Consider the following 26,323-nt stretch of genomic DNA (forward strand, 5'->3'; position numbering starts at 1 on the left):
ACAGAGGGACAAGGCTACAGAACAGGGAGTGCTAGTGAGGCTGTATCTCATTTGCTTGTCTCTGCTGAAGCCCAAAACATTTCCCACCCCCTGGCAGCTCCAGATAATTTGGAACTACACTCTGCGTGGTTTAGTCAACAGCTTAGTGATACTTTTTGCTAAAAATCCATCTGCCATTCTGCCAGTGAGTTCATGCCTCCCTGTTTTATTTCCTATTTTGTGGATTCTAAGATGTATATAAAAAGTGAATGATTTATTGTAAGAAGATTAAGATGATATAAAAGTAGAATCATTTTCCTGGAGGCATTTTTGTGATATTTCTATTTGTTGACAGTGTTTAGACCTGAACAAGTTTGAGGCAGCCCCCAGTGAAAGCCATCTGGTAACCAAAGCCTTGCAGCTTCTGAAGAATGATACGTACTGGGCCGGCGTTGTCTTTGAAAACCTCCAGCCGTACTCCGGCCAACCCCCTCCTTATGTCAAGTACAAAATCCGCATGGACATTGATGAGGCAGAGCGCACCAACAAAGTGAAAGACAGGTATGTAACCCAGCTCTGCTTCTCTGCTTTATACAAATGAGAGACAGTCATAATACCCATTAAAATAACACATTCCATAGCTACTGTTGAGGGAATAGTTTGATATTTTGAGAAGCCACCTTCTTGCTGAGAGTTAGATGAGAAGATTGATACCAATCTTCTAGCTTGGCTCTGTCCAAAGATAATGGTTAGTAATTAGACAAATGAGATAAAACGTGTTAATTAGTGAGCTAGAGGTGCTGGTTGGCAGATTTCTCTTTAGCTTTGGACAGAGCTGTTTCCCTCCGATTGCGGTCCTTATGCTAAGTTAAGCTTTTTTTTTGTCTTTTTAAGTGTACTGTGGTAAAATATGACCTCTAAAAACAGTCATGATACTCATGACAGTATTTCTGACTGTTCTGGTTGCAGTTTACTCGACCTTTGCTAAGACAGATTATGGTGTGTCTTCTTTTAATAAGGTTATGGTCTCCTGGAGCCCGAGACAACTCCTTTAACGACCTGCGCTATATATGGGGAGGCTTTGCCTACCTGCAGGATATGATGGACCATGGCATTATACGAACACAGACGTCAAAGACCCAACCCCTTGGTGTTTTCGCCCAGCAAATGCCATACCCTTGCTTCGTGGATGACGTGTGAGTACCAAAGCTTCTATTTTTCAGCCTTGTCATTAGAAGAAGAGGAAGAAGGTATTACAGCAATAAAATTCTGCTCACTCTGGGGAGTTGCCACTCACTGCCACCACATAGTTGAGTTACGGTCTTATCTGTCACTTTTGCTCTCCAGATTTCCCTGTGGAAACTTTAAGATACTTTCTCTTATTTGTCTATGTGTTTCTTTATATCTGTGTTGCTCCTCTGCTAGTGTTTTACGCTATCACTGATCATAGATGTGGGGACTAAGCTAGGCAACTCCTCTAATAATGTCAATGTCAATGTATCCTTCAGGATACATTTAATCATGAATAGAGGGTCAGCAAGGGACCAGAAATGAATGAAGGCAGTAAAAGTGAAACATTGGGCCAAAACTATTGATTTTAGACAAACCACAGGAAATACCTGAATAGTTGATGGATGCTGAATTATTTAAGCAACCGACTTGAGTCCTCTCCGTCCTTGTATTTCCGAGGCATTTTATTCTCAACAAAGAGCGTACCGTAGCCCCCCGCCCCCCCCACAACCAATCTCACATAGCTCCGTCATTTGCAAAGATTGATAGCAGCGCTCCATCTGTGTTGTGTATGTATCCACAGGCTTCTATCATGTTTCATCATGTATCGTTCACCTAGGGACAGAAATGATGTGGTATCACTCTGAATCTTCCACAGCCAAGATTTCCTCAGAGTCTGGGAAATTACTCCCATCCACACAACATTATGATCTCCGTTAATAAAGTAAAAACCCAGTGATGCCATCAAGAGAGAAGATAATTACCAGGGAGATTTAAGTCCAACAAGACAATACACCCCTTTCAGTAGACACACAAAATATTCACATCCAGTGGGAAAACACAGTTCCAGAGATTAGGGATCTAATTTTAAAATATGTGCTTTGGATAGCACAGAATATACAGGGAAGAAAGGGGGTGTTTGGATTTAAAGAGGCTGAAACAAAAAGGCTTCATATTGAACATGCATCTGGGCTGCTAATATCAACAAGCATGCTGTTGCTGAAATACATGTTATGAATAATAATACCCTATATCATGTGATTGTTTTGGACACATATGAAACAAGAAACCATCAGAGCTATAAAAACATATTCGGAGTAATAGCTTTATTGATTTGGTTTTCATCATCTGGGGTTTGTATATTTTTTTCTCAATTAAGTGCTGATTTCCTCTGGATTTATATTCACATTGTGGTTTCAAGATTAAGTGCAGCTCCACAGCTTTTCGTTTTATTTAGTAGTTGCTTTAGTAAACCTGGTTTTAAAAAAAACATAGTCTTATCTGCTTTAATTGGCTAAGTGGGTGCAGTTGGTTTGGCATGCCACGCAATAGGATAGTCTCAGATGTACTAATTGGAGGGCTGTTGAACTAAATCCTGAGCCCAGTGGAGATATTCATCAAAGAGGAATGTTAGCATTTTGTATCTACTAAAACCATCCTCTCTATGCATTAGAAGAGGAACTACTATAGATGGATGATGACTGACATCCCTGCAATTTCCTTTTTTTGTAAATGTGTGCATTTACTTTACCGTACCTGTTTTTCCTGGTAGACTAACAACCAGAAAAATAGCACTACATCCCTCCTTATGCAAGGAATGCACAGCACAATCAGAAGTGGCACGCTCCCTCACATTCAGCACGCCACCTCTGGAAGTGATTTTCAAATTAAAAAAAGCACCAATTTGTTTGCGCCGTCATTTTACAACTCATTGCTGTGATAATGACCTGAAATTACACAGTCCTGGTACAGCTTATTTGCAAAAATCGGCCCCATTGCCTCAAGTTTCATCTTCCTAAAACAAAGGATTAATAATTACAGAAGATAAATGGGAGCCATAAAGCAATGCAATACCCTCAGTCCCTCCACCATTTACTCTTTCGCCTGTGTAGCCATTTGGGCCTTTCTATAAATTATTAACACTTGAAAACTGCTATTTCATTCATAAATTATTGAGAGTGAAATCACACAAAGGAAGATGCACTAAAACACACAGAGGCGTGATGGAGGAAGAACGTTGGCGGTAATTATTTTCATCCTGAACTGTGTAGTTTCTTCAGCCAAAGGGAAGGACAGAACATTGTGCATTCAGATGAACATGTTTGTGGTCTGCTGTAACTATTTCTCGGTTTAGAGAAAGGTCTAATCTGACTTTAAAATGTAATTTTGAAAACTCAGAATTTAGATACTTTCAGATGCAATTTTAAATATTTAAAAATGTTTTCCACCTTATTTATATTAAATAAATAATATGCATGTATATAAAATCAAAGGGTAAACAATATTGTCAGCCACATAGAAACTGTCTGTGGTTGTAGTAGCAGTATTATGCACACATACAGTATATTTTGAGGTTTTAGCAAAATACAAAAAGTTTGGAAGTTGTGGAAAATTGCATGTAAACTGCAGCCCTACAATTCATTTTTACCATGTCTTTAGGTGTGTTATATCATGCACACTTTACACAACAGAAAATATTTTGACAGAAGGTTATGAAAAGGATGCTAACTGCACTATTAGTTTCAGTGAGAAGGCCTTATCATCATTCTTTTTTTTTTTTTTATCCTTTTTCCATTCCTTTCCATCTCACAAAAACAATATTTATACTCCCCTGATATGCACTGACCCCAACACTCGTAACATCAGACCTTTTCTCTGAAATAATTTCCTTTTCCCGCTCCTCATATCCTCCTCCTCAGTTTTTGGCTGTAACACACACAGAGACCTATCAGCAATCTGGGCCACTTCTACCTCAGCTGACCCTGTTGGCATTCTGAACTTGAGATAACCAAACTGTATTAGCTCCCGCTGTCTTCATATTCACATTGTGCACAGCGCCTGAGATGACGGTGTGGGATAAATCTCGACCCCTGCGGGGCCTGATAGCACATAAACTGGTCCTTTATCAGCGGCCCCTGCGCCATCTCACGCTCTGGAATCAGAGGCATCTCTTGTTTGAATCCCGAGGCTGTGCTCCCCCATCAATAGGTCTTTCACATTCACATGGGCTTGATGTGAGATCTAAGGCTGCTTTCACCAATATATAACAGAGGCCTGTAGTGGACATGAGTACAATGATGTCAGATGCATATGCTGTTGTCCCATCTATAGTAGCTAATTAACCTGATTAATATTCTACATCGATTTAGCACTGAGAGTGAGTGAGCATGACTGGGACATCTGAAGCTCATAATAACTAAAAAAAAATCAGCTGTTTTGTTTCATGTAGTGCTTGAAAGTCAAAAGTGACATGTTGTATTAATTTGATCAGAAAGCACATGACTCCCCACTTATTTAAAGACCCTTTTGTAGCCACATCCAAAAAGGGCTTTTGACATAATTCACACTTTTTAAAATTTTGTCAGCCAGCTTACATAACAGAACAGTGGGGAGCAAAAGACACATACAGAATCAGCTCTATATTGATATATTCTATTAAGACTCCAGTGGCTACTCAGATGATACTGTATTCTTTCCAAATGGAGAAATGAGTGTGTAGTAAATCAACATGTTGATTAGTGCTGGAGCTGAGGGTGCAGTAAGAGCTGTGCATTAATGTGCTCATTTGTTTGGTCCTATTTGACACTTTTCAAGACCTGACATTTTGTAGCATCAGATGGAGGCCCGAGGGTAGATGCTGCAGTATTCATACTGTCCAGGCACATTAAGTTCTGGTGCATTTGTAATATATACAAACATATATGTATATGAATATGTATGTTTGTGTGCAAGCAGAAGAGCATTTCAGAACCATTGGATAAAGATGTTCAGAGATTTAATTGCCTGGTTTACATCCTCAAACATTACTGAGGCTGATACAGCTGTTGCGTTAAACTAAAAACAGTACGCAAGCTTTGGAGACTCGTCATACCTTTTTTTTAAAATGTATGTTGTTTTTATATTTGTATAGAAAGTGACAGAAAGTGTACGCACCAGAGGATTTGATGGCTGAAGCATCAGCAACATCAGCCACAAACAATACATGGATTATTTTCAACATTTTAACATAACCTTACCCGCACGGTGGTTTGTATGAAAAACTTGAAAACCTTCAGATCACATTCACTTCGTTCTCGCTGTCTTGCATTCTGTCTAAGTATGAACTAAAAAAAGCAAGATTCTGTTCCTTTCTTTAATCTCTTATATTAAAAGCATTTATCCAGCAGCACCTGGTTAAATTAAATTTGAGGTTTCAAAAAGGTTTGTTGACAGTCTTCCAGAAAGAACAGCATGTTCATTCAACAAAAAAGAAGAAACAAAAAAAGAAACCAAAAAAAAGCACTGTGCTAAACATGGACACATTGTGTCTCAGATGCAAAGCAAGCTCACATTCTTTAGCACGTCAGGTGTTCTGCCAGAGTTGTGTGTCATTGTGAAAAGAAAGATACAAGTGAAGGTGCAGTAATAATGTAAGAGATACAGAACATTTTTTACCACTTCTAAAAGATTATTTCATGCCCAATTGAAAAATTGGCTCGGGATTGTCTGTAAAATGCCATAAATCATATGTATTAGGTCCTATAAAATAGCAGATGTACAACTTCTGGAATGACTTTTAACAAGATACATTTAATGACCATATTGTTAACTAGTAGTAGAAAGCACAGATAAAGCCTGTGCTCTCAAGTAAATTAATTGTCAATCTTTAATGAAAAACCATAGCCCACCCTTAACAGTTTGTGATTAAAGCTTAACTATGAGAATGTGCAGCACATGGGGACATTTCAAATCCCATTTGTTTTCACGTAAGACATAACCGACCAACAGTGGAGACTGGTCCATAGAGGCAGAGGAGGTTGATCCTCCTCTATTTTTCGAGAGGCAAAAGGGAGATCAAAATATAAAAAAGAATATTTGGTTGAAATAAACCATTACAAATCTCAGTATTATTTATAAAGTATTTTTTCTCTCCTCTTTGGAAAAAATCCATTACTGAAATTCTGTTTAAAATGCTTCAACAGCGACACCTGCAGGGCAGGAGGAGGAAGGGCAGTGTGTGAAGTGGGGGGGGTGGGGCGCAATTGGTGGAGGTGGAGTGGGGGACAGAGGAGGACGGGTGCCTGCTGTCCTCCTCAGGGCGGGATCTCTTACATTGGACTTACATTGTCTCAATGTCTTGTATTCAGCACTGATCTGAACCTGTATCACATTATAAGCTTTGTGCTACTTTATATATTTCTGTATACTAAGAAAATATATAGGAAACACGTGTAAATCATGTTATATGTTGTCTGTTTTTGATGAGAACATAAATTTGTTGTCACAATAGAACAGTACTATAAATTTGAATTTCACTTTGTTGGTAAAATGACACATTTGATCCACTCCATGGCTAAAATGAGCTCTTCTTTGTTTAGAGACATTATGCTAAATGTCTTTAAAGAAGCAGCCTTTTCACCACTCAAGCAAATTGTTTTATTGGCATATAAAATTGCCCCCCACCCCTCCAATTTCATCAGGTGGGACAATGATATAGTTTGATGTGGTTTGTAAGATTCCATGTTGGTTTTCCTCCTGTCCTCCCCAATTTTTTGAGTCACCAGCCGCCACTGCTGACCAATATAATGTAAAAGGTACAAAGACATAAGGTAAGACAACCTGCTTACCTGCTTTCTCACAGGTCTTGACCCCATTTTCATGTCAACTCGGTGAACATACTGTGCTTCCACAGAGAGACAGACATCTGAACATGCCCTTAGGGACTACAGATAACTGGAGGCCATCATCAGCTTGATGTTAAATAATACATGTAAATATTTTTTAGAATAGATTAGTAATTATTGATTAAATAAAATAATTTCAGTTTGTTCATTCAAACTAAGGTTTTCCCAAGTCTCAATGTTTTAATATCCATTTTAATTATTAATATTTATAGAATAATTCACAAAGTGTTCAGCAAGGACTAATGAAAGCACTGTATCACTCACAAAATATAATATATTCACATAAATCTTTTAAATTGTATAAAAATATTTTAACTCCAGCTGTTTCTCAAAACTTTCTCTCACCATTTGCTGCAATCATTATAGTTCATTTTGTAGATGTGATCTTGCTGTTGGATAAAAATGATATGAAATGAAAGAGAAATGAATACAACCACATGTGCATTTCTACTTTAGCAATAATTTGTACCAGCAATGAGATAATCCACATTGAACAATGAAGCCTGTTCCCTAAAATGAATTGCTCATTTCCAGCCAGCCAAGTAACGGTATACGGTATATTTGCTCAAAATAAGACAGGAAGCTGTTTTTAAAGCATAATACGCCAACCTCTGGGGAGCCTGTGCTCTACTATCTCTCGATTTATTGAGAAATCAGTCCTCCAGCTTCCCTAAATTTAGGTCAGGCTGCCAATGTAAGTGGAGCCCTGTAACACAGACCCGCCTGGAGTTCTATTACTTAAGCACCTTTGATCGATCAGCGAATGTATAATTCAAGAGCATCTGGTTGCAAGGTTGTCAGTGTCAGACACTGTGTGCATGACTGATCTCTCCCCCTCCAGTGCTAGAAGTCACAGAAGGAGTTAACTCACACAGGCTGTCAGCTGTTACAGAGATGTTAGGGTAGAGTCAGGAACAGATAATGCCAGAATTAGTATTCAACCTGATGCAGTTGCTACTTGAGGCTGCTCATACCTCCCTAGAAAAGACGGTAATGTGTCGAGTAGCGTTATTTGTTGAATCCTATTGATTTGGTGGCCAAGTTTGAATTTCCAGATTCAAAGAAGCAATTGTTATTTATGTAATCTTGTAAGGGATTTTGGTGTTAGTTAAACCTTTTAGAAAACTCTGTGTCAACCAATCCTTTCTTGTGGCTTTCAAGGCCTCCTTTGAAAGTGATCCACCCAACGAGGGCAGGGGAAGTGTCCTCGAAAACAAGTCCGTGTGTCTCTCATTCGAGTTCTCATATAACCAAACTTCCTCTGAGTCTCAGTTGAACTAACATAATCTCCTTGTTGTGTTTGTGAGCTCATCCAATACTTTCATCTTCAGTTGATTTATTGACAAAGCTGTCTATACTCATCAATATTTCGCTTAGACTGAATCAAAAAAACTAATATCCATGTATAAATGTTGTTTTGCCTGGTGCCTGTGAACTAAAATGAAAGCTGTGGCAGTAAGATAATAGAGAGGGGACAAGTAAATACTTTTTTAAAAGACAATAATAGCCAAGTAATTTACAGCTCTCTGAAAATAAATGAAAATAAGAGAAAAAACAAATTACTAATTCAAAATCAGCCTCTGAAAAAAAAACAACACACTTATCTTGGGCTAACTAGCAATTAAGGAAAGTAGACGTTTGAGTGAGCCGTTCTCACTTGGCAGGAATTCAAAAGGGGCTTTTAAAAATAACTTGAATCCAGAATGTTACAGGACAAATTAATTTCATGCAAATGTACTGGAAGTGTATTTTGATGAGTTGTTTATGTTAAATTGCTTGAAAGAAAAGCATCGTTCTGACAATTAATGCATATTCTTGCACATCTGTGCTGAGCAGTGCTTTGCTTGCATTATGTCCTCTCAGTGTGTATGCAACGCAAGCATAAGTGATCTGTGAAATCTATACTTTGTCAAAATCTATTTGATATCGCTCCTTCACTGTCTAATAAAGCAAAGGAAGCACTTTGTTATATAAGCGGAGGAGAGGATATTGACATGGCATTTTGGTGGCATTATGAAGCCAGTTTAATATCGTCTTATTGTGTTGTAACATCAAATCATACATCATCCCTGGCATGAGCTGCGGCAGTAAATGGCCGGATTGAGCTGATGTCCCAAGTTTATGAAGGTTAGCTCAGTGTAAAAATGAAAACGCCTAAGTGGCATTGGATCCATGTATACAACTGTTTTGATGATAACATTTTCAGTATCTGCAAAATAGTTTCAGTTTCCTTTTTCTTTACAGATGCAAATGCAAGTAAAGATTGCAAGAATGTAAAAAACAAAACAAAACACAATTCTCTTTTTAGTTGGATATCATTACAACTGCACATAATGATTATTTGTTATAATGGATTAATATTTATGACTCAATTGTATCGTTTGTTTTCATAAAAATGTAAGAAAATAGTGAAAAACACCCATCAAATCCTTCCAAAGCCTATAGTGATGTCAGCAAATTGCCTTTTCTTTATGATTAAAAGTCCAACACCCAAAGACATTACTTATTACAAGTTTACTATCACATAAGACATAAGAAAAGTAGAAAATCCTCACACTGGATGTTTGACATTTCTACTTAAAAATGACTTTTATGATCAATCGTTATCAAAACAGTGACAGAATAATCTTCTGTTGATTGACTGTTGACAGTGTTGTAAATTGTATTTTTTTCTTGTCATTTGAAGAAGGGTGGTACGCTTCCACAATCATTTTTTATTCACTTCTGCAGTGCAACATTGTAATCACTCATAGATCTTAATCAGGCACAGTTCATTTCAAAGCTAGAATTTCTGAAAATATGAGTGTCCAAAGTTCTGTACACATGGAGAGTAAACAGAATATTAAAAACTCACTACCCAACAGGCAGTGTCCATATCAAAGGCTTTTCTGTCAATTTACACTCCCTTTGTCAATGTACAATTCTGACCTTTTTTGATTGCTTTCCTCTACAACCAGTTTCATCCAGAGTATTGGAGGCATCCTCCCCATGTTCCTGGTACTAGCCTTCATGTACACTGTGTGCATGACCATCAAAGGCCTGGTGCTCGAGAAGGAACTGCGGCTCAAGGAAGTGCTGCGTGCCGTTGGCATTCAAAACGGTGCCCTTTGGTCTTCAAGGTTCACAGAGAACATTGTTCTGCTCACAGTTCCCTGTTTGCTCATGAGTGTCATGCTTAAGGTCAGTAGAAAAGAAGCATGTAAAATATCAAAACAGAAAGCATATGATATGAATTATATGCATGTTTGCAAATGTTGAATGTTTCCATCCAATTATTTATTATAATCATAGAAAATTGACATCATTCCACATATGCAGATATTTAAAAAGTCAACTTTTTGGCAAAATTGTCATATTTTTTTCATCTGTGCTTTCATTTATTTTGGAGATGGCTGTGTCTTGAATCATTTTCATGTAAGAGATAATTCTAGCCATCAAATAACAGAAAAATACCCCAAAAAGCACATATAACAAAGAACACAGTAAAACCCATCAAATGCAGCAGGACCATATTCATCCAACCATATAATCGGATGCCCTAATTCGGGTCATTCAGGTCAGATAATTTTCCATGCTTTGTGTTTTGGTATTCTTGCTCTTGTTAATCATAACCAATTAATGAGCACAGAATCAAATCATTATCCTTGATTCTTCAAATCAGCTTTCTCGGGCTAATTAATTGAGCATGCAACTAAAACTGCAATTTAGTCAAATTAAAATCATGCCAGTAGTATTTGCCCTTTATTTCCTGTAATTGCATCACCTCTTCTTCTGTTCTTCATATGTAAAGAAGGCTTCTGTTACGCAATTTGAGCAATGAACGTTTGGTACTGTGTATTTCCGTGATTGCAAGGAAAATTAATCATCTTTGGCCAGTGGAACACTATGCACTATTTCACAATACGTCAAATCTAATTTGCAGGGTAATAACCATAAGTGGGAGGAGTAGTGGTATACAAGGAGACCTCAAATCTAGAGAGGGGTCCTAGTGTCCACCTTTTGCCATCCTGTTTATATGTTTTAATACACATTGTTTGGATCGGAAGGAAGAAGTGTGACACATTAACTACTGACATGGAACAAATAAGATTAATAGTGAACTTTGGAACAAGGCAATACTGCGGTTTAATAATTTTACTACATTTAGATTTACTGTATCTAATATTTCACCAGACGCCGAAGGCATGCATGATGTACGAAGGTCGGAACAGTAGAAAAGAGCAATACCTACAGTGAGACAACCAAATCCTATCTCTGCATCATCACGCTTATGATGTACAATGCACTGCGAGTAAAATCATCTCATGGGTCTAACATCATCTATCACCCGAACTGGTGTTATTCCCAGAAAAGATGCTGAAGAAAATGTACATACTGTGCATTGTGGTGGTTATGTAGGGTTTGTATATTGTCATTTTTCTTGCCAAGCAAATGTCTTTGTACTGACATCGTAGTTTACACAGTGAGAGTATTTTATTTTGTTGTTTTTATATTGATTGCACTGGTGAATCAATGATTTGGTGGAATATTATGGCCTTGCTTATCTGTCAGGGTGATGCTCTGCTTACGGATCGATTAGAAAAGTGCAGTTATCACAAAAAGGAGACTCTCAGTGCCTATGGTGACATACGATGGAGCAACATTATTATTGGTCTCCGTTACATAGAGCACATCCTTCAACGGCTCCTTGTTTTGAAGGCACTGTTAATGAAATAAAAAAGGATGGTTGTTTTAGATCACCCTAATCAATTTTTGCAGTTTAATTGGAAAATGCGGCCGGTAAATAAAAACTGATATTTGAACAGCTGGGTGAAATGTAATTTCCCATCAGCCTAATGTGTTTGCAAGCCATCAACAATTTGTAAACATTAATAACAATAAATTGAGTTAGTTGAGTGCCTTGGAGGAGCAACTGCAAGCATGATGTGTATTCAGATCACAGGCCCATTCTAAATGATAATTTCACAGCCATTTTCAGCATATTAATAATAATAGCAAATCAAATGGTAATTATTATACGGCTGTATCTGGATTAGGTGTGACAACAACCAGTTTTGTCATCTGCACCTGAGTCCTCTGTCATTTTATACTTGTTTTCTCTTCCATTATGGAGGAGGTTATGCATTTATTACATGGCAGCCAGAGAGATGTACATATATATATACACTGTTCCTACGCTTGGCTCCAGTCTCCAACCAGCTGAGTCAAAGTGGCTGTTTGACAAGGCTTTCTTTATGAAAAGGAACGCTGATCACTGATGATCAATACATATTTCCTCACCCAAACAGTACACCCTTCTTTTGACGAAATGCTTTGTCAAGTTCGTCATTAAAACTTGATTAATTTGACCGGAACAACAACACTGTAAGGAAAGAATGCAAATGATAGAAACCACCTTCACAGTTGAAAGACAGCTTTTGACATCTCATCAATCACCAAGGACTAAAAAATAAATAAACCGAGACATTGTTGTTTATATAGCACCACAAGTGGGCAGTGGTGGAAGGTAACTAAGTACGTTTACTCAAGAATGGTACTTAAGTACTATTTTGCAATTCTTTGCTTCTTGTAGTTTTACTCCAGTACATTGCAAATGCAAATATTGTACCTTATATTCCACTTCATTTATTTCCACATCAAACAACTACAGCATTATGATGCCATAATGCCTAAAAAAGTGATCAATGCACATTGTGCCTAAAGTGTATTATGTAACACTGTATATAAAGCTTTGACAGGGGGCATTTTGCTTGCATGATACTTTTGATACATATTTTGCTAACAGTACTTCTATGGTCTTATTTAAGTGAAATGTTAAAGTTTTACTTGCAATTAAGTATTTTTATGGTGTGGAACTTATTTTTTACATGTCTTTTGTATACTTTGACCAACATATGGGGTATTTATCTTCTGCAGTCAGAATGTTCATCTGTTGATGCATGGCACATAAAGCATTGTGGTATATCTGCCATGTCTGGCATAAAAGCACTGTCACTGCTGTCCAGTCAGAGTGTTTTTAAAGAGTTGGTTGATAAGGAGTAGGTGCACCGAACCCACTGCAATTGAAATGCTTAGCTATCACAGTATCTTATCACATGATAAGATCACAGCCAGGTGTAAATGCAGTCTGTACAGTATGGCCACAGTCTTAAAACCGCTATAATCAATATTTTTACAACAATGGATAGTTCAAATTAGCATGTGTATGAGAAAGGGGTTGCTCGTAGTGATGAACCCACAGAGAATTATCACTGGACTCTGCAGTTCCCCTCAGCTCTATGAAGCGCTTTAGCATCTTTCAGCTCATTGTTTTGTTTTTACAGCCTGCAACTTCACACTGATTGTTTTGGTTCACTTTCACCACTCTCATCAGTGTTGTTTCCGGCAGTCGGCAGTTGTTCTCAGCAAAAAAAAAAAAGCTTTAATAAACCCTATGTGCACTCCCTGCACAGCACCAACCAGCAGACAGACAAAGTTAGGGACTAGATGGTAAATATAGTGAAGCCCTTAGCAGCCAGGTATTTTCTTCAGGAGTAATAGAAACAAAAAAAGATAAAAGGAAAGTAAATACTGGACTTGACAGATGGCCAGACACATGACTCCAAATGAATGCTTACTTTGCTTAACATTTTCTCTATGTATAAACAAGCCACTATTTGCTGAAACCATATCAACTTATAAAGAGATATGATATGTCAGTTTTGTGATTACAGCTTGTTTCTGCTGCCCCAACGTGTTCAATCTGTTAATGCATTTAAGACAAAAAGATCTGCTCAACAAGTTAAAAGGTCACACAAATCTGCCTCTTTTTGCTGCTTCAAGCAATCCTGCTTCAAGCCATAATTGCCAAAAGCCCCTATTTTATTATGTATTGATACCAGGTGTAAATGGGGTCATTGTCTAGTTTGGTCTGGCTCCTCCATCCCTCAGGTTCCTCCGGTCCCTGGCACGATCCCTTCCCTTGTACATGACTTTAGCCTGGATCTACTCTGTGGCCATGATCGTTAAGGGTATTGTTGCGGAGAAAGAAGCGAGGCTGAAGGAGACCGTGAGGATCATGGGCCTGAGAAGTGCCATCTATTGGCTGAGCTGGGCAGTGTCCAGCGTGCTGCCGCTGGCCATCAGCGCTCTCTTCCTTACCCTTATACTCAAGGTGATTTCAAAAATAATTTATCAATGATTCAAGGAGGACCCAGCACTACTTTTAGAGGGTTTTTTTTTCGCCATCAAGCCTCACAGACTAATGAGACCTTTCTTCAAAATAATACAGATGTTAATCAAAAGTGAAACCTAAGCATTAAAACAAGATAATTTTACTTGACGTTAACTCTCAAGTACATCGTTGTACTTGAGAGTTCATTTAGTCTGTGCAAATTTAAGAGTTTCTATAATGAACATTCATGCAGCTTTATGTAACAGTGTCCGCTATAAGGTTTTTTTAATCATAATTGCGTCCATTAGAATAGCACCATTATCCTAGCAGTCGAAGTGCCTTTTTTTTAAAATTAGGCACAGAGAAGGCATCGGCATCATGGTGTAATGTGGGAGAATAGATGGATTCATGAGTAGCTCTCTAAAACTAGAGAGGGGTCCTCCTTCAAACTGGCAGAGCAAAAGAGTGACATATTTAATGACGTTACATAATATTACGTAATATGATGTGTAACGTAGTATGCTGTGTAAAAGGTGTATCATAAATGTTGTTACACCAGATGTTTTAACCCTTGTAGACCCCTTTTACTCTGCCATGTGTGTTGTAAAAATCAGCTATGATAATCAATTTTTTTTGCATGTCCCTGTTTCCAAGATAATCTCTTCTAACAAGCCTGGCAGAACCTTTTCTGCTTTTTTGACATTAAATTGGCCGTTCTCTATATTTCTCCTGTGTTTCATTTGTTTCTTTTGACACAGTACGGCAAAGTCCTGCAATATAGCGACCCCTCAGTCATCTTCGTCTTCCTGCTGGTGTTCTGCCTGGTCACCATCACTCAGTGCTTCTTCATTAGCGTCTTCTTCTCTAAGGCCAATTTAGCGGCCGCATGCGGTGGCCTCATCTACTTTGTCCTCTACCTGCCGCACATCCTTTGCTACGCCTGGAGGGACGTCATGGGTTTCGGGGCCAAGGTTGCCGTGGTAAGTCCGTCTTTAGCTCTGACATGGTTTTTTAATATCTTTCCCTGCTGTTATCTTACATGAAGGCTGACTACATTGTGAGTTTTCGCCACACTGGTGATCACAGTCATTTGTTATCCATTTCCTGTTCCTTTTAAATCCAAACAGGCACAAGTCATATTTTATTGGCACTGCTTAGTATGAAAGGAAATAAATTTAGTCCCAGTGCCAATGATATATCTAAGAGATTTGTTCTTATCGTCTGCACAATTCTCCTGATAATGAAGTGTGAAGTGTCTGTCTCCAGACGAAATGAGGTTTCAGTTAAATTTAAATCACAACACATTAGCATATAGGAATTGTTTTATGCATTTACTGTTACTATGCATTGTATTGTTTTCATTTTTCTTGACATTTTTGGCACAAACCTGAAGAATTTTGTTTAAAACAGGACATACTCAAGTGACAGAAGCATGAAACATTTACATAAAAGAAGAGACTAGGCAGACACACTGAGGAAATCGGGGATTTTCTCCTATCCTCTGAGGGATAAAGATAAATAGTACACCATTGCTCAACTTTCAGCGTAGCCTTTCTGCGTGACCTTTATGGCAGCGCCGATATCATTTGTCCTCCAGCCGTCCTTTCGGCAGACAAAGACACACAAAATCTTGAATCTTCATTGTTGTGCGTGCGAGTGCTTCCTTCCCAGAATTTCAATCAGGCCATTTTTTCTTGTTTGTCAATTTCGACACTGCGGTATCAGGTGTGGGTGGCCAAGGTAACAGCCTCATGTTTCTTATTTATCAAATTGAAAAAGTGGCAGTCAATAATATCTTACATTGGCGTCTGACATTCACTCACTTCTGCCAGCAAGCAGCGCCAACATACTGGCTCAAATTGGCTTTGAGTATGTTGTTTTTTTGTTGTTTTTTTTTTCTTTAGGAAACTTTCACAGACTGCATGCAGGTTACGCTGGCATTTTACATATAAAGCACTGCAAACCTTTAATCTCTACATAAAGTGCCATTGCTAGGTTTTCCCCTGGCACTGAGATTTTTCTTCCCTGCTCCAACTAGATGGATAACCCTCTTGCCCAATTAGCATGAGCGATGTTCCCCTGACCAAACCACTATCCAGTTCATCCCTACACTTTATCAGAGATGTGTGCGTGCGCAGACCTTTTCCTTTCTCTCCCAGCTCAGATGAAACTACATTGTGCCAAGACATACAAATTCTCCCCCCACATTGTCCTTGATAATGAATTCTTTAATCAGAACCAAATTTCAAAAGATCACCTAAATTTATATGAACTGCAGCTGTTTGCCAAAGGAGAGATACAGGCAGTGTGTCAGAGGGCCAGAATGAGACACATTCCCAATCCAGCTGCCTATCTACTGTACTGTACTTTATCTATTTTTCTCCTTTTTATAACATCCGATTTCTACTGAGTTAGAAATAAGAGAGCCCAGGGTTCTTTTATGTCATGGAAATACTAGAAATAGTTTAAATTAATCTCTGTCCTAGAAAAGAAGCATTACAAAAATGAAAAATTCTTACAAAATAATTCAACTTATCAGGTTTTCTTTTTCCTGAAATGAAATAATTGCAGCATCTGGCAGCTGATTTACACATATGACATCTACTGGGATTTTGTTCGCATCTTTTTGCAGTAATGTGACTCATCTGACATTTTCACATATGCTGTTGGTCTCGTTTTTGTTTTTCAAAATCAGATTCCTTCTGAGAGACATATAAAAACTTAGAGAAACTTGGGAGAACTGGCTATTACAGTTTGTAAAGAAAAATTCTTCAGATTTGTCTCGGTTGTGATCCTTTCTGTCGTTCCTTCTTGAAAATGCCCCAGAAAATGACCTGCAGGAAAGTGAAAGTGCAGGAACCCTGATTACTCCTCCTTATAACAATGCTCTTTGTCTGCAGCCAACTGAATGGTGGCTGTTGACATGTGTTCAATAGAGAGGGCTTGTTTTGTCTGCCTCCCAACTCATGCCCTTTCCTCAAATCCAAAGGAGTGGCTCCTGTCGTTTTGTCAGCCTTTCATACAGAGGTCAAGCATGGGTGCCCACTAGCCCTGTTGTCACCCCTCATCTGCTGACTGACTGCTGATTGCTTGGCGGTAGATGGGCAGTTGAGGACAACACAGGAAGTTGCCAGGAGTGTTTGTAGCCAGGCTAGATAGAGGCTAGTCACTGCAGAGATTTTTCAGACTCTCTATATAATAATGTAACACAGAGTAGATGGCATCTATGATGGTTTGTCTCTGAAGCTCCAGCAAATGCTTTTGCCGGAGTTAAAATGCTGTGAGCAAATGAGGCGTGATAAAACAGCTGGCAGGCAACATGGCAATGCAGAATGATAGGCCATGGCAGATAATGTCTCATGGGCAAAGCATCATTCGCAATTTCCTACTGTAGGAAAGATCCAACAAATCTTCTTTTGCAGGACATGCAATTACAATTATATATTTGTTCTCTGTCTAAATTGTAGTCCTTAGAATTGTTCACAAAGGCAACACACAGCAAACGAGCTCAAGGTTGTGTAGATGTTGTTTCTCTGTCTGTAGCAATAGTTTATCCACCAATTATAGGTTTGACCTTGGGCACCGACATCATAGATCTCACATTTAAGCCAACAGCTGACTTAATCAAAGGTGACTGCAAAGCCAGACGTTTAATAAAATATGACTTTGCAGATTTTAACTGTGGATGTTTTATTTGCACACCTTTCATTCCCAGAGTTTATTGTCATGTGTGGCTTTTGGCTACGGCTGTGAGAACTTTTCCAAGTACGAGGAGCAAGGCATCGGTATCCAGTGGTCCAACATTGGCAAGAGTCCAGAGGAAGGGGAGCGCTACACCTTCATTGTGTCCATCATCATGATGCTGTTTGATGCTGTGATATACTGGGTGCTCACCTGGTACATTGAAAATGTCTTTCCAGGTATTCTGTTTTGAAATATCTTTGAATTATCTTGATGACTATTAGATGGATTACCATTACCAACTTTGCACAGACATACATAGTCCTCAGAGGTTAAATCATAATTTTTTGATGATCCCCCGACTTTTCATCTAGAGGCATCATCAGATCTAAATTTAAATTAGTCCAAGACTTTTGTTAGTGACCAAATATGTGCAAAATTCACGACATTCCCATCAGTGTCAGCTGTACTTTGTGTTAAGTGCTAATTAGCAAAAATTAAAATGATAAACTAAAGTGGAGACTATGGTAAACATGCATGTTAACATATTTGATGTGAGCATGGTGATGTTAGCATTTAGCTTAAAGCACCGCTGTGCCTAAGTACATCCTCACAGAGCCACTAGTGTGGCTGGAGACTCATAGTCATGCACACTAATATCTACAGTACTAAATTTAAGTTGTCTGAAGGTATTTACTTATGTGTGTTTTTACTTACGCCTTACCTAAAAAAAAAAAAGATGTGTGTGCCATTTTGCTCTTCTTGCATGAGACCCAAAGTGTAACTTAAATCAATAGCCAGTGCAGCTGTCCTAACAGGATAGTCTTAATGTGTTTCTCATCGACTCTAATTAAAAGAAGACAGGATTTGTGCCAGGCTGTCTAGAGGAAACATACACTGTAAAGTACCATATTCCCTCAAGCCAAGCCGTTATTAAAATGTGAATGATGTTCTCCACGCTTGATCCCAGGCCAATACGGAATCCCTAAGCCGTGGTACTTCCCTTTCACTGCTTCTTATTGGTGTGGGACCGCCTCAGTGACTGACGTTGACCCCGGTTTGCTGAAGGACTCTGGTGCACATAACGGTAAAATAGCATGTCATTTTGAATTCTCACCTATGGTGTGAAACACATCCAGTTTTTATGTATTCTCAACAACACGGCCATGTACTAGAGGTGAACGTATTTCTAATAAGATGTGTAAGTTAATTGGGATGGGTCGCAAACAAACATTAGCACCTTACTTGTTACAAAAGGTGATAATAGAGCTTAGCGCTTTGAGGGGAAAAAAACGGGTGAGTTTCAAGTCAGAAACTTGCTAAAAAAACAATTTCCAATTAATATTCAGGGTTGTGAGGTTGGTTATTTTTGTCCTCTAGTGCACAACAGTGTTTTTAAAAAGTCTCTCTAAAGGCCCAATCAGTATTTTTGGCCATATGAATTTGACGAATATTCACACACATAATTGAAGGGAAATCAGTATTCTGTGTGTTATCAAACATCAAAATGTTAAAAAAAGACTGTTTTACTCTGGTATGTACAAATATTACTGATCTAACCAAACTTTTTTTGTTAACTTGGATTAGTCCTGAGTCAATTGCAAGAGCTGATTTTGTGCTTTAATGCTGGTAGACGGACCACCTTTTTGTGTACTTATGGATTATAGGTTGTATCTTTAAAGGACAATTATCTGTGATGGATTACATTTTTTTACCTGCTGCTGTTCTTGTTTCTCTGTGTCTTTATGTATGCATGTGTTTCTCAAGAGTATCTGGAGAAACCGCCACCCAATATGAAAGCCGGGGTCTCAATCCGCAATCTTGTCAAGATCTACAAGACTGGCAAGAAACTGGCTGTGGACGGACTGAGTGTGGACTTCTACGAGAATCAGATCACATCTTTTCTCGGCCACAACGGAGCTGGAAAAACAACCACAATGCAAGTTGCATTATCTTTTTCCGCCACGCGTCGCCACTTGGCTGAATGTTCATGTAATTTCACAGGATGCAACTAATCTAACTTGTACACAATGCTGACTGAACTGTATCTACATTAATTCGGTGGTCACTGCTTTCAAAGAGTGACATTTTTTTGAGAGGACATTTATCACACAGAGTCAGCTGTTGTGTTGACAGTGGGAGCTATCTAATTGCTGTTAAAAAAAAAAAAAATAGTGGAAAGGTTGGACGGGTTAGGATGACAGGAAATAAATGAAACCCACTGGCCCAGAAAGAATGAGAGAGAGAAAGAGAGAGAGAGAGAGAGCAAGTGATGCAAGACTAAGGGCTGAAGGGAAGACATCCGCTCTGAGCAACTGTAACGAAACATAACAGAGCAATAAGAGAAAGGACAGAGGAAGGACTCTGTCACACACTAAAGCTCTGTTTGGATGCATGTCCACGGCAAAATATATATCCAGCTGTGAGATTCAGTGTTACTGTGTTACAAGGTTTGAAAAACACCTTGTAGCCCTTTTGGGGATATGCAGACATTTTATCACTAATCCCAAACCTTTAAATAAAACACTTAATGCTGGTAACCTGTTTATTTAGTCAAAAATTGTTTCCTTTCACAAGTTTGTGGTCTTTTGTTTGGCATGTGGTATTTTTCTGCCCATGCTAGTAGGTAATTCATAAATAATTCATGACCTGAGACTGACTATGAGTTAATGGAGATGATGTGGACCATCATTGCTGCAAATCCTATGATGCAGCAGAAGTGTACTGGTTCCATTTTTCAGCATTTGTCATGGAAAAAATGTTTTCACTACTTTGTGAAATTGAAATCAAAACATGTCGATGAAATAGAGCATAATGTCTTAAGTGACAAATATGTTTAAGTGGAAGAGGGAATAAATCTAATTCAACGTTATTTTCAACCAGCTGCTTCTAAGTTACAAGAACTTTCCTCTTTAGCAGTTCTATATTTCTACTGATTATTTTTCATGAGGTAAAAAAATCCACAAACAGAATTAATCTGAGGTATATTATCCTGACGTTAATTGAGTCAGTGTTTCTTTTATTCCGTTTGTCTCCTCAGGTCAATTCTGACAGGACTGTTCCCCCCCACATCAGGAACTGCCCTCATCAATGGATTTGACATCCACACCGACATGGACAGCATCCGGAAGTACTTGGGAATGTGCCCGCAGCACAATGTCTTATTCAATGAGTGAGTGAATTTAACAGATATTCATCCATCCATGTTCACAACTGGCCATTGGCAAAATCGTGTTTTGCCTTTGGTGTATTTAAAAAATTAAAGAGAAGAAGAAGAAAAAAAAAAAAAAATAAATAAAGCTCATTACACTCCAATTTAATCATATGCAGAATGAGGGCTGAGTTCCTGGCTTATGTTTCACATCAGCACATCATTATCCCTTTCCAGTTTTCTGTAAAAAAAAAAAATAAAATTAACTTTGTTCACTCCATCCACTAAATTGCTCCTAATAGCATCAGTCCCAACTATTATTCAGTGTTTTATTTCACCTTTAGAGTCCCCTCTATTTCTCTCTCTCCACAAACTGATTACCTGCAACTCGACACAAGTCCTACATCATAATTATGTCTGAGCACCTGCAAATTACTTTCATTAATATTAATCCCAGACAGTCAAAGCATCTACATTAAGTAGGGTTAAAATATTCATGCAAACATAGAGGTAGATATTACAACATATTATATTCCCACCTGTGAAGCAGTGAAGGCATTCCGTTCGAATTGAAGACTTTTCTTTGCTTTTATTCAATAAGTTCAATTAGAATACAGCTGGATCGTCTTGCAAAATGCATTAATGTGTCACTGCTTTTGATGAAGCGGCGTGTTATGCCCTCTTTGGTCACTCGTGCCCCCTCACATGTCAATCAAATGGGCGTTATTGATATTATTCTCACATTTCCAGGCTGACAGTGGAGGAGCACATATACTTCTACGCCAGGCTGAAAGGATGCAGCCGCGATGAGGTGAAAATTGAGATGGACCAGATGATTAAGGATGTCGGTTTACCGCATAAGCGCAAGGATCTTGCTAAGAACCTGTCAGGTATGTTGACATCTTTGGGATCTCTGGTTGAAATCATGCAGATATGTAAATTTTCGTTTTTGATGTGTATATGTTTGTGCGTTCATTCCCCCCCCCCGAGAAGGAATATCATCTGTAGATTATCCTCTCTATTTAGGATAAAGCAGCCCTGTTGCACCGTTCCTCCACCAGCGCACGTGCATGGTGGCTGCCTACATGTACACATGCGCTTTACCTGAGTGTCACAGGTTGTAATTCATTGTCTGGGGGGCATGAACAAGTCCTGCTTGATAAATTGTCCCCAGTCACGGATTGCTTGTGAGCAAAATCACTGAAATATGACTTTGAAGGTTGATCTATGCTGACATTTCCACTACATTAGCACTACATTGGATGCATTTTGAAGAGCTCTCTATGAGAGCGGAGACTGGAATAACCGCAGTAAAGGTGTATCTTTTTCCCCCGCCATAAATCATTTTACACCGTGCAAAAGACAATAAAACATGAGGTACATCTCCACACATTTGTTCCGTAATCACCTCCTTGTATCGTGTCAAAATTAAACATCTAAAACCTAATGTTGACAGATGTTTGTGGAGGATTTTTCACTGATTGCAGACAGAATGTCCACTACCCAGGACAAGATGAATATCCATATTATCTACGCTGCAATTTGTAGATGTCTTTGTCATGTGTGTCCAAGACGTACTGATGCGACAGATGATACTGAGGCTGAAGTAGGTCATTCTCTCTTTCAGGTGGGATGCAGAGGAAGCTGTCTGTGGCTATAGCATTTGCCGGCGGATCAAAAATCGTCATCTTAGATGAACCTACAGCAGGAGTGGACCCCTATGCCCGCAGGGGTATCTGGGAACTGCTGTTAAAGTACAAACAAGGTATGGGATCAGTGGTAAGAACCAAGGCTCTGCAACAGTAAAGGCTTTGAAGTCCCCTATGTTTGTAGAATTGACGAGAATGCACAGAGTGCGTGTTTGATCTGTTTTGAACCGAAAAACTTTCCAAAACTGATTCAAGCAAGGTAACTTTTTTAAACTGAAAAGGTTCAAATGTTTCCAATATGAGAGCTGTCAAGGAAATGAACCAGTAGCCTGCAGAAGTTTCTTTTTTTTTTTTTTTTTAGCCATGCTCTCTGTGACACTCTATAGTGGGTGGAGAGAAATTGTAATTTGTACTGGAACAGATTGAAATGCAAGTGAAGACAAGTGAATCCAAGAAGCTTTAATTGACATTGCCATTTAACAGAGTCCCTAATTGTCTGCCATACGAGTCAGCTCGTCACTCTCTGGCCTTATATACTTTGTGGTTGCCAGTGGCTATAAGCAGGACATGGGCATTATAGTAACATATTCTCTCAACAGATGTCTAAATGTTTAATGTGAATTGAGTGACATTCCGCCCTCACTGTGTCATTAGCTTCTCTCTCTCTAATCAAGTCCTTTCACTCCAATTGGGAGCCGGAGATAACTCTGTTATAATGAGAACACCCACGTTCTCGCTAGTTGAATGAGTCATGTTTTGTGCCTCTCCAGTCTTATTTGCACCACAGTGTTACTAAGGTTTGTCATTAAGCAAAAAAAAAAAAAGAAGAAGGAAAAAAAAAAGGCTACAGGCAGTTTATTTGTATGAAAAAGCTGACGGCTGAAATTGGACTTAATATTGTGGTTCTTCATAGCTAATTAAGTGTGCAGGTTTTTCACACAGACGGGTTGACCAGATTGCCCTAAGTGGGTGTTGTTTTGATTAAATTAAGTAGGGGCTTATTTGGTTGGTGGCAATTCAAACTCTGTCTTAAAACTCTTCACAGTGTGAAGAAATGTTGATGTGCAGTACATGCATTAACAGGGGAAATTAAACCTGCAGTGTAAACTTGAGATCTGTGTACTTGATCTATCCTGTAATGAGGAGAGAATGTTCATCAGAATGGTAATATGGTGGCATATTGGTATTTGATTATTCCCCAGATCTTTGCATGAAAGGTGGCTTTTACCATCTCTCTTGTCATGTATCATTAGAATATTACTGTAGAAGGTGAAGATTTAAAGTAAAAAAACAAGCAAATACTTTTAATTATTATACAGTACTGGAAGTGTTAAATTACTCATTAAATTGCCTTTAACCTTGTGTATCTTTTGTTGCTGTGTCATTTTATGTCACCTGATTTATTCATTGAAACTGATAACCAGTTTACAAGCCTTTTTCTTGGTTCTCCATTATTGTATCCTCACCTTAAACAGATCTTCAAATTTTATTTTACACAGATGTATGACTTACTGAATCTCTCAGTTTAACAGCTTGTATCAGCAGCCATGCAATCGCCAGAGGTAAAAACACTAACATCCCTCAAATTGGTTATAAGGATTTAATTAGTAGTCATGCAGTAGAATAACATAAAGCTGCTAGCTCAAAAAATGCTATAAACAGTCTGTTATTGCAGTATACTTTAGAACTGAGCTACTGTGATCACCAACTCTAAAATCCCACCTCGCATATACACTGAAAGCTGTGTTTATCAGTGAGATTAGATTCTGTCACATGTAGGCACGAGATTCAGTTTGTGAGAAACAAAAGGGGGGGAAATAAAATGTGTGGAAAAAAAGTTCATATTTTTAGAACACTCAAAGTTAACTTTGTTTCATTTCTATGTCTTGTTTTACACCTCTGAAATACATGAAACATAAATTAACTCCAATATCATTTTTGATAAGAAAGGAAAGTTATTTAAAGAATGACATTCATAGCATGTCACAAAATTGTTTGCAGTTAATTGATTTCATTATTTAACTGAAGTAATTAGACTGAGTTGAATGCATCAAAAAGATAAATATCTTACAGGTCTTTCTTCCCAGATTTACCTTAAAAACATACTTGCTGACAAAATTCAAGTTGTATGTTTTGTAGCAACTCAATTTCTTTTAGACTCTGATTGCATTTGCATGCATTTTTAGAGTTTCTCTGGCATTTGTGCAAAATTGAAGTACCATACATAATTCATTTTCCTCAGTAATACAAATTGATGTAGGATTGAAGCCAATGCTGCAGTAAGAATGGCAAAAAAAAATGTATCAGCCTTTTTTTTTTCTTGTATATAATCTTAAGTCGTTGCTACTTTTCAGGATGCAGAGAACAGCCATTCGGAAGATTATGGGGTAAAGATGCTAACGTGTTAAAGATCAGATCCCTTTAATAACATATATTGCGGAGGGTGTATGGGAAGACAGTAGAATGTAAACATTCAACCATAGTGTTTGGAGCATCATAAAAATGTCCTAGCCGCTGGAGTTTGACAATAAAAAGATCACCTTCAAATGTGATTCAAAACAAATTGCAGAAATATTACAGTGAACAGAACCTGGTACTGAACGTGCAGCTGCAATATACCCGTATTTCTACCACAGACCAGAAATGGCATCAGGGTAATTTTAAAATGTATTGATCTGAATTGATTGCCACTAACACCAGTTAATACAACTTTGTCCAATAATTCATCTTACTGCCAATGTACATAATATCTGTCTAGCCTTACCCAACCACTATGAAATCCATTTCCATCAACTTGATTTAGAGGAAAGGAAGCTAAATAACAGAAACCAGATTTCCAGCCTCGCTTTGCTGTACGCAGTGCGAGTGCTACCAATTTACCTGAACATACCCAACTCTATTTGATATATCACTTTGTGCTGTAATGCACCACAACACACTATAAATCAGAGTACCTTTGTGGGCCATCTGCAGTCCAAACACATTCATTTTGCTCCCAACTCACGGATGATGCAGTACATTTTGATTATTTTTTTCCCCTTGTAAACCACAACAAATCCTCGGGAAAATCATCCGAGTTTGAGCGTCCCATACAGAATGAGCTGGCTCAGTGAAACTAAACCTCAAGCAATCTCCTCAACCCGCCCCCTTCATAAACACAGCTTTTTTTCTCCCATATGTTAAATTGACTGGGTTGTGGGCATTCATTCAACTTAGGCATTTTGCTGGAGTTTGTATATATAGGGATCCAGACTTGCTTGGCATAGCATAAGGCAGCAATACTTAACTGAGAAGGGATGGATTTAGCAGCTCAGCTGGTGGCAAGGCACAAAAAAAAAAAGGGTGGGAGGCGGCGGTGGGAAATGGGAGGAGGGAAGACGTAGCAGAAATAGCAGGTAAAATGGCTGCATTTGGCTACAGTTGATGACCCCTGAGAGTGTCCTTGTCCCTGGGATAATGCGACCTGCGAGGATACAAATTCAACTAGCTCTGTGCAAAAAAAAAAAAAAAGCCGCCATGCTCAGCAGAGCAACTGCAAAAAACACTGACAAATTCAGTGAAGAATGGGTGAAAACTCCATCCAGTCAGCTATCTACAAAAGTGTGCATAACCTTGCAGTGTTTTGAGATTAATATGCTTAATAGGGCACGCCTACCATCTCTATAGGAAGATATGACTATATTTTCAAAATGAATTGAATAATTGCCAATTTATTGACTGTTTTGGCCCTACTAACCGTAAATAAAAAAGTTGTTAGACTGCTAAAGAGGTTTCTTTCTTTGTCACTTGATAATAAAGGTATCGGGTTAAATGTTTT

General features: G+C 38.4%; 1 protein-coding gene across 6 annotated transcripts in view; it reads left to right on the forward strand.

The window, feature by feature from the left end:
- LOC121889117 (phospholipid-transporting ATPase ABCA1-like) overlaps positions 1 to 26,323 on the forward strand; it is a 186,770-nt gene that overhangs the window by 67,950 nt on the left and 92,497 nt on the right. For all 6 annotated transcript variants that reach the window (XR_006093442.1, XM_042400827.1, XM_042400825.1 and 3 more), the window contains 10 exons: positions 335 to 540; positions 999 to 1,175; positions 13,803 to 14,025; positions 14,784 to 15,005; positions 17,741 to 17,945; positions 18,677 to 18,793; positions 19,474 to 19,645; positions 20,747 to 20,878; positions 21,608 to 21,747; positions 22,485 to 22,622. Coding sequence is in view for 5 of the 6 variants with exons in the window: in XM_042400827.1 (XP_042256761.1) it covers positions 335 to 540; positions 999 to 1,175; positions 13,803 to 14,025; positions 14,784 to 15,005; positions 17,741 to 17,945; positions 18,677 to 18,793; positions 19,474 to 19,645; positions 20,747 to 20,878; positions 21,608 to 21,747; positions 22,485 to 22,622 (1,732 nt within the window). In the remaining variant the exon portion in view is untranslated. The remainder of the gene's footprint in view (positions 1 to 334; positions 541 to 998; positions 1,176 to 13,802; positions 14,026 to 14,783; positions 15,006 to 17,740; positions 17,946 to 18,676; positions 18,794 to 19,473; positions 19,646 to 20,746; positions 20,879 to 21,607; positions 21,748 to 22,484; positions 22,623 to 26,323) is intronic.

This window comes from Thunnus maccoyii, chromosome 22 (genome assembly GCF_910596095.1).
Source record: "Thunnus maccoyii chromosome 22, fThuMac1.1, whole genome shotgun sequence".
NCBI lineage: Eukaryota > Metazoa > Chordata > Actinopteri > Scombriformes > Scombridae > Thunnus > Thunnus maccoyii.